Source organism: Formica exsecta, unplaced genomic scaffold, assembly GCF_003651465.1.
Source record: "Formica exsecta isolate Colony F162 unplaced genomic scaffold, ASM365146v1 scaffold579, whole genome shotgun sequence".
In the NCBI taxonomy this organism is placed as follows: Eukaryota; Metazoa; Arthropoda; class Insecta; order Hymenoptera; family Formicidae; genus Formica; species Formica exsecta.
Genome location: NW_021853052.1, coordinates 275300 through 284728, shown reverse-complemented (window position 1 = coordinate 284728; position 9429 = coordinate 275300). Strand labels below are relative to the sequence as shown.

Genomic DNA, 9429 nt, shown 5'->3' with positions numbered 1-9429 from the left:
TTTTTTTTTTTTTTTCTTTAAAGAGGAAAGAAAGATTAAAAAAAGTATTCTTGTGGTATTTTATCATACAATATATACGATTAATATTGTATAGGAGAGTTTCATATAATGTATTTTCGCGTGGCAAATTTTATTGATTCGAGTCGTGTGAGCATAGCAACGCAAAGCTTCACAAAAATAATATAACAAAATTGTAATGGTTCGATTGAAAATTAAAATAATATTATTCAACTGCATCTCTATTGACAATATATATGTAAAAGTTTTTCAATTCCGTAATTGTTTATTGCTTGTAGTTTCAGTGATACGCTTTTCATTTCTTTTTTTCTCCCTTTGATCTCTATCGCGTTTAGAGACAGAAATGCTATCATTCATAGAAAATATCAAATTTTTTATTTTGTTTTCAACACGAATTTTTTTTTCGATTTTGTGTAAACAGAGATTAAATTCGTTAAAAAAAACTGATTGTCGGGAGATAAACATTTACATTATACAATATAAAAATCTAAAAAATCATGAAAAATATTAAAGACTGTAATAACACTTTTTTTGTTATATAAAGATAATCTCGCTTTAAAAAGTTAAAAAATTGCGAGAATCTGATTTGTAAGGGAAATAGGATATGCAAATTTGTTATATATATAAAAAATTTAATAAAATATTTTATAAGTAGACTTTTTTTATTTGCACTTTTATAACGAGAATATATAAAGTTTTTATGAACATATGAATATATTATTTGCAAAAGTTTAGTTTTTTAAAATCGTATATTCGAATTTCATATTATATTAAAAAATCATAGACGATTTACGTAGAAAAATATTTATCTCTTTCTTACAATTTGAGTTTTAAGAGATATATAATTAATGATTATTATTATGAGCTTTATACAATAAAAAACGCTGTTATTAAAATATTATATGTTTGTAGTTGTTCTTAAAATATTATTTGTATATAAGACATTTCAAAATGATCAAAATCGAGATCTCAAGGCAAGTAATATACCTTCCATCTATATATATACAGAAGAAAAGACGAATTTATTAAATAAAATTTAAATTAAAAAAATTCTAGTATAAAAATCCGTTAAAATAAGCAACTTGCATCTGGAGAATAAAGTGTAAAATTAAATCCGTGGTCATTATAGACGAGAGCCGCAATATTCTTCACCGCCGGTATGGAGAAATCTGACAACCAGCAGAGGACCTGGAAGAAGAAAGGCGTGATGAGATCGAGCCCTAACACCGAAGCGGTGGCGACGCAATGCGTAAAGGTGGTTGTACGATGCCGGCCGATGGATGAGCGGGAAATCGCGCGCAGTTACAGCCGTGTCGTCGACGTGATCCCGTCCAGAGGTGTCGTCGAGGTGCGGCATCCGCGCGATGATCCGTCCAGCGAGACAGTCAAGGTATTCACCTTCGACGCGGTGTACGACTGGAACTCCACCCAGCAGGAGCTGTACGAGGAGACGGTCAGGCCACTGGTGTCCTCGGTACTCGACGGCTTCAACGGTACTATATTCGCCTATGGGCAAACCGGCACCGGCAAGACGTATACGATGGAGGGCTCGAAGATGGATCACGAGAGGCGCGGCGTCATCCCGCGCTCCTTCGAGCATATATTTAATCACATCGGCCGATCCGAGAACATGCAGTATCTGGTGAGGGCCAGCTATCTGGAGATCTATCAGGAGGAGATACGCGATCTGCTGCATCCGGATCAGAGTTTGCGCTTCGAGCTGAAAGAGAAACCAGACGTCGGGGTGTACGTTAAGGATCTGTCAACCGCCGTCTGCAAGAGTGCGGCGGAGATACAGCATCTGATGAACATGGGTAATCAGAACAGAACGATCGGCGCGACGAATATGAATGAGCACAGTTCGCGGTCGCACGCGATTTTCCTCATCACGATCGAAATGGGCAGCATCGGTGACTGCGGCGGCATCAGAGTTGGACGCTTAAATCTGGTTGATCTCGCGGGCAGCGAGAGACAGAGCAAAACTGGCTCCTCAGGGGAGAGGTTAAAGGAGGCGAGTAAGATCAATCTGAGTTTGTCGGCTTTGGGTAACGTGATCTCGGCCCTAGTGGATGGTAAAACGACGCACGTGCCGTATCGAGACTCTAAACTTACAAGATTACTGCAGGATTCGTTAGGTGGTAACTCGAAGACAATTATGGTCGCGAACATTGGCCCGGCCAGCTACAACTATGATGAGACTCTGACGACTTTGCGATACGCCAGCCGTGCTAAGAACATTAAGAACAAGCCTAGAATAAACGAAGATCCAAAGGACGCTTTACTGAGGCAATATCAGGAAGAGATAGGTCGATTGAAGGAGAAACTCGCGCAGAAGGGTGTAACGCAACGAAAGAAGAAGAAGTCGAAGAGAAAGAAGGAGGACGATGCAATAGATTCGGACTCCGAGGCGGACGATAATAGTCGCGGTGAAGACAATAAGGTGGCCGAAACTGACAAGAAATTCATAGCGGAACAGTTGAAGGCTGAGAAGCAGGAGACCGAGAATCTCGTTCAGAGAATAAAAGACCTGGAGAGCAAGATGCTTTGTGGCGGCAAAAACATAATCGATCACACAAACGAGCAGCAAAGAGCACTAGAGCAAAAGGCGGCCGAGATCGCGGAACGCAAGAGGCGAGAGGTCGAGATGCAGCAGAAGCTGGAAGATGAAGAGTTGACGATGGTTGGCGTGAGAGAGACGTACACCACATTGCAGCAGGAGGTGGACGTCAAGTCTAGAAAGTTGCGCAAGTGCTTCACCAAACTGCAGGCCCTGAAACAAGAACTGGAGGACGTGACCAGCGACTATAACCGAGATAGACGGGACTTGGAGCAGGAGCAACACGAACTGATGAAGGAGCTCAAGCTCAAATATCTCATAATCGAGAATTTTATCCCCGAGGAGGAGAAGACCAAGATTCTATCCAGAATCCACTTGGACGAGGAGGAGGACTGCTGGGTGATGAAGGATCCTGAACCATCAAGCATAGACATTATCAAGCGACCTACTTCCGTACCGAGTGCGCGCAGACCCGTCTCGGAATACGCGCGGATCGCTCTCGCGATGGGACGTGGATGTCGTTACGCGGGCGAGAATATTCTCAACTTGGACCTTGACATGCCGGCGCGAACGACATTGGATTATCAAGGACCCGCGATAGCGCCGACGATTCAAGCAGTTCTCGAGGAGGCTCTGCGCGACGAGGGCGACATAGACGTTGACGCGTCGAACACAAAGCTGAGAACCAAGACGCGCTTGCAGTCGGCGCGAGTCAGGCCGAAGAGCGTTACCAAGATGCAACAGATTCCGGCGCCGGTTTACCCCAAAACGAGAGGCCTCGTACCGAAGTAAATGGGAAGACCCCGTGCGCGCGTACACGCGCTTCTTTTCTTATTTTTGTTCGTAAAGAGAAACGTATGTACATATTGTATGAATCGCATCTCTTGTGTGCTTTATTTAATTTCTCGCGATATGTGACCTCGAAGTACGATGGACAAGGAACAGAATGTGTCTTTACAATTCTCTAGTCATTGTGCAATGCGTAAACATACGTATATCGAGCGTATAATGTGTAACAATAATACAATATAAGATAGATCTTCAACTGAAATCTCTCTTCTTTGATCTCTCTCTGCATTGTGTAAGAATTATCTTGAAACGAACGATATAGATATTTGGCGATGTAAGATTCTTTATTTACATCTGTTTCGTTCATTTTATTATTTTATGATGCGATTATGGGATATTATTCGTCTTTACAAGAACACGAATATATATTTTCGAGTAGAGGAAGTATGTTACAAATGTGATACTCTTGTGTTATATTTATTAAAGAATTACATTTTATTCCGTAAACGTCAAATATTTTGAATATCATCTGCGACATATTTTTTTCCCTTTTTTTTTAGAGGCAACCTAAAACGACTTTTAAACAATTATCGCGAATCAAGTTTTGTCGTCGTGGTTTCTATACAATACACACAAAAGCGCGGGGCGATAATTATTTATCTTATCAAGTATATTACAAATACATAAGAGATTGATTTTTTTATATCGATAAAAACTAAACGCGACATACACATACAATGTGTAGTACGCGGATAGATTGTTTTATTTATTTTACTTACTTTTGTTTCTGGTCAAAGTCGCGTGTACATAACAACGGCACACGTTTGCTTCGTGCATATAGTACAACTCACTCGAAGGCAACGTAACATGGAGACATATCACTGTGCACACACCCGCGCACATATATGAAGGATACATAAAGGCTCGCATTTAGAGGCGAACTTTGCTCGATGTATGAACGTACAAAAAGATCTCGTAACATTGCATATTTAATGACTATATTTAGCGCGCGCTCTCCCATATACTCGTCATACACCGAAACGAGGCTCTATCTCATTTGCAAATATATAACAATATATAACAATTTTATGCGCATTTCAAAATATATGGACATATTTTATCAAGATAAAGTGCGGACAAAGAGATTACGCGCGGACAAGAAACACTTGGATACACATAAAAAATGTTTTCAAGTATAATTTCGTATAAATCGTATTATATGAAAACGTTCGCGCGGAAAAAAAGAAAAATGTTATCGCTGCTTAATCTCGAAGTAGGATCTAATTCATTTCGTTAAAGATACATTCGCGAGTAAACTTGCACAGACAGTCGTACAACTATATGTATAAAAAGAGAGAGAGAGAGAGAGAGAGAGAGAGAGAACGAGACCTGGAACGTCGTTGGAGTTCACCATAGATCTCGACGCGTCATAATGCAAATATTCGGTAAAAATGCGTCGAAGTGGATGATATATATTTGATTCAGTAGAATCGCGGTTGCTGCATATAAGCGTCGTATTGCTGCGACTGCGATTGCTGAACGTAGCTAGGTGGATGCGCGGTTTGCGGCGGCGCGACGTAAGAGCCGTAGGGCTGTTGAGGATACTGATTCGACGATATCGACGGTCCACCGTATTGGCCTTGATTACCCATATTGCCATAACCTTGATAATTATAACCGTCGTCTACATAACCCGAATTATTGGGAAACATCTGTTGCGGCTGCTGATAGTTCGCGAACTGCTGATTGGACACGTTGGGATAGGCCGTCAACGGTTGTCCCTGCGGTCGCGGCTGATTATTTGGAAGGAAACTTTGATTGTAGAAGTTTCCGGTTGATGGTATCTGCTCGACGGGATTCGCTATCGGCTCGATTGTATCGCTAGCTAGATTCGTATGCAATTTGGGAACGTATTTGTTGGGCAGATCGCACATAATATTCGCGATCAGACGTTTCGTCTCGTTCAGTATCGCGTTCGGATCGCTCGTCTTCGTGATCTCCTTTTGCCTCGGCACCGGTGATCGCGATCTGGATCTCGACCTCGATCTCGATAGCGAACGCGACCACGACTTCGGCGATTTGGAGAAAGCGCGGGATTTCTTGGCCTTCTCATTTTCGCTCACATTCTTATTCGCCGCTTTATAGATATCTTCGTACGTATAGTCGTCATCGTCATCAGACAGGTCTATCTTCGTTTTCATTTTGTCTTGATCGTTATCCTTTTTCGTTTGCTGCTCCTCGTCCTCGTCGTTCGCGAACATGTCCACCTTAGGTTTCCATTTGTCGTCGTCATCGGTTGGATTTTGATTCCCCTTTCGAGTGGAAAACGGAGAGATGCTCTTCCTGCTTCTGCCAATCGTGGCTTCGATCTCCGGAGTCGGTGATTTCGTACTGCCCGATATTACGCCAAGATTGACAAAATTTCGTAATTTCTCCACCCTAATCGGATCGCTCGCTTCGAGCTTCTTCAGAAAATTGATAAGACTGTGTTGCTCCTGCGTGTTTAGATCCTTAAAGTTTTGCAACTTTACTTTCAGATCCATGTCCGACAGGTCCTCCATTTTCGAAGCCTGCCATTCCGTGGAATCGTTTGACGCAGTAATGACAGTTTTTGCAGGTTCCGTTACTTGAGAAGCAGCCCCGACATTGCCGGAATTGCTCGTCAGACCTCTAACAAAGTCAGCAGTGGTCACGGGTTTATCGGAATGCTTCGATGCCTCAGCCATGCCGACTACGGCATTAATAAGAGTCTCCAGTTCTTCCTGAGAAACATTTGTTCTACCTTGCGCGACGAGAGCCGCGGCGATCTGCCGAGCGATAGCAACTTTGTCGATCGTACCGATACCCGGTACGCTCACCGGTTCGGATTTAATGGACGGTGTAAGAATCTCTACCGGTCTTGTGTAAGCAGTCCTGTTAACGTAACTTGGCGCGGGTTTAGATGATTCCAGAAGCTCTCGTTCCTTGTTTTTCTTCTTTTCCTCTTCAAGTTTCTTTTTACCCTCGGAGGCTCTGTGCAGTAGCTTGGCGATGTTCTGTATAGCAGTTTTAGTAGCCGTAATCGCCATCTTCTCTACCATGCCCGCGAATAGCTGGCCCTTGAGCTTCTCTTTAACGGTTTCAAACAGAACGCTTACTTCCTCGTCGTACAATAGTTCCTCGGCGGAATTCGGTTTGGCCTTCTCGGCTGCTAAGGCTTTCGACAGAAGCGACACTATCTTAGGACCGAGAGAACCAAGCTGTCCCTCGAGTGCTGTAAGCAACCGTAAAAGACTAACTACTTCGAAATCCTCTGTCAAGCTTTCGTCCGCGACAGGCGGAGTGGGCGATTTTTCCTTCACGGGATACGGCGTCGCGTAATATATTGGTCTGGAACGGGATGCCGTTCGCGGATAACTATGGCTGTACACGCTTCCCCTTCCGCGCGTGTACGCAGAATACATATATTCTCGCTCGTGGCGATCATAATACTCGGGCTTGATCATTTTCGTTCCAACGTATTCCACTTCGTCGTCGCTCTCTATGCGATGCCTGCTGCGCTTTACGGGAGAACGCTCTCGCTCTCGCTCTCGTCTCGGCGGTATCCATTTCTCCGGCGGTTTATCCTCGGGCAATTCCAATCTCTTTCTAATCTCCTCTTTTCGTTGCTGAAGTTGCTCGTTATGAATCTCGCGCATCCTCTTATTCCAAAACTCGATCCATTCTGGCTTGAAGTCATGCTTGCTCGGATCGTTACCCTCAGCCTGGAGCTCCTTGTATCGCCTGTTCCAGAATTTCTTCCACTCGTCCGGATAAGACGGATGTTTCTCGGGATTCTTCTCGTGGAACTTCAGAGCACGATCAAGTGTTTCCTCGGCGCGTCTAATTTGTTCGCGGTATTTGTCCCACTTATCGCGTTCCCTGAGAGGTTGCAACGAGCGCGATCGTGATCGTGATCGACCGCGGGTACGTTCGCGCGAGTATCGTGACCCGCTACGATATCTTCCGGCACTTCTCTCGACGGAGCTTCTTTTCCTACTTCGACTCGGTGAACGAGATCTTGAACGAGACGGAGACGGACTGCTAGATATACTCGAAAGTGACGACAGCGATTTGGTATCGTCTGAGGGACGTTTAGGTGACTTTTTTACGGTCTCTTCGGGTTTCGGTGAAGGTTTACGAAGACTCATTTTGTCCTTGTTAAATATACGCATTTTGAAACCCCTAAAAAAGGATACATTTTAAATTTAGAGTTATCAAGAAGAACAGTTGTAGCAAAGGATAACGACAAAGTAAAAAGTATGCTATCATTTTCTTGAAGGTTATATAAACATTATCTAAGAAAAAGTACGAACAATCAAAAAATCTGATTGATAGACTCAACTATTACTCAAATAAAAAAAATTTTATATTCTGTTCAGAGAGATTAGTATGTTAAAATATCATATCTTAAAATTTGCAGATATTATGCTTATTTTTTCATAGTTAATCGTATTTATGGTTTTACCGTCATGTTTACTTACGATTTTGAAGTTTCTCCTTTTGTATCTAATTTTTTAGGCGATTTTTCCTTTTTTTTATCTTCTTTTTTACATTTGTCATCGATCTTCTCATCGGCAATATTGGAATCTTGATAGAAATCAGTGATTTTAAAAATGCATTTTATAATAGTTTTATCCGCAATACACACTTATCTTATATACAAGTATATAGTATAAGTATATAAAATGTATATTCATGTTATACTCACCTTTCTTTCTAACATTATTACCATTTATTTCTGCCATTTTTTCATCAAAATTTGTCACCCATCGCACATCATAAACTTCCATAAACGTACACTCTGGCGTTTCCCTATATACAGGAAACAGCTACATTGATTTTTATATAATAATGTCAAGTGAATAATCAAAGACTTATTATTAAAGGGAAACCTCGGAAATGTCATGTTCGTAACTTTAAAATATCGTAGTATTGAACATAAGTTAAAAACCGAGAAAATAGATTTTGACAAACATTATTAATAATATTGGTCTAATGCTCGGACTTACCTAAAATGAACGTCCTGATAAACCCTCTTGATATATACCATTTTATTCTTTTCGAATTGAATCTTGTCGACCAATTGCGGTTTCATTCTTCCAAACTTCTCTTCGATCTTCTTGGCCACTAACACCGATATTTCATTGGCCCCGCGCTTATAATTAGGGGTACGCGGTAACTCCGTTATCGCTCGCGATATGGTGGGGAAGTGTCTATTGAGGTATGTGATTCGGTGATTGTAACTAGTAATGTGGGCCATTACTGTACGTGGATCACCGCGTTTATCGCACAAAACACACGTGTAACTCGGTTCGCACGAATCGTTGTCCACCAACTCCAGCAGATACTCGAGACCGACGAGCGGCGAGCTCTGATGCCGATCCAAGCTCATCTGTATCGATGTGATCCGCGTGATTTGATCCTCCATACCAGGTGGCACTGGTTCGCCAGGTGCCAGAGTGTCGCCGATAGTCGTAGACTGCACCGGCGCGACCGTTTTGGCCGCGTCTTGTGGTCGCTTGGACCATAGCATAACCGGATACGGCCACTCGTCCAGTTTCATCTTGTGACGATTACACAGGTTATGACTTATCAACTTATGTGCTCCGAATAGGGCAACATTACAGATATGACACCATATATCACCATCTTCGGTCTCGGAGTAGACTGGTCTCAGTGCACCATCTTCGGCGGTAACGCTGCATCGCATTATACGCTTGCGATCATATTCTTCCTATAGAACATAAACGATTCGTAAGATGAACGATCTTCCGTTGTTGAAGTTAAAGCCTCAAAAATGTTCGTAATAACATTCGGTTGTACCATTTTTTGGGGTAAAACGTTAAACCCATGTATACCACAGACGCGTTAAACAATCCTCTTTGAATATTTGTGGATGATCAAATTCATTGCACATAATATCTGACAAGTTGTATTTGTTCGCAATTAATGCATGCACAATTTATAATAATTTGTGACACCTTGCTCATTCTTGTATCTCCTCACATCCGTTACATTCTTTTTACCTTTTCCTTATCCTCTTC

The 9429-nt window shown here is 42.2% G+C and overlaps 3 protein-coding genes across 5 annotated transcripts in view; 1 reads left to right on the top strand and 2 right to left on the bottom strand.

The window, feature by feature from the left end:
- Positions 1-3871, top strand: part of LOC115242203 (kinesin-like protein KIF3B) — a 5508-nt gene extending 1637 nt beyond the window's left edge. Inside the window, exon 2 of one of the 2 annotated variants that reach the window (XM_029818311.1) lies at positions 1239-3871. In XM_029818311.1, coding sequence (XP_029674171.1) covers positions 1239-3367 — 2129 coding nt within the window. In that variant the 3' untranslated portion in view covers positions 3368-3871. Of the gene's footprint in view, positions 1-1195 lie in introns of both variants that reach the window. The other variant, XM_029818310.1, reaches the window with a different exon arrangement.
- LOC115242204 (coiled-coil domain-containing protein 47) overlaps positions 1-9429 on the bottom strand; it is a 33912-nt gene that overhangs the window by 22520 nt on the left and 1963 nt on the right. The window lies entirely within an intron of this gene.
- The window catches only part of LOC115242202 (uncharacterized protein CG7065-like), a 7316-nt gene continuing 1783 nt past the window's right edge, over positions 3897-9429 (bottom strand). Inside the window, exons 3-7 of one of the 2 annotated variants that reach the window (XM_029818308.1) lie at positions 9412-9429; positions 8395-9119; positions 8094-8197; positions 7867-7972; positions 3897-7567 (exon numbers count right to left, since the gene is read on the bottom strand). The exon at positions 9412-9429 is cut by the window's right edge and continues 1 nt beyond it. In XM_029818308.1, the coding sequence (XP_029674168.1) occupies positions 4846-7567; positions 7867-7972; positions 8094-8197; positions 8395-9119; positions 9412-9429 (3675 nt within the window). In that variant the 3' untranslated portion in view covers positions 3897-4845. The other variant, XM_029818309.1, reaches the window with a different exon arrangement.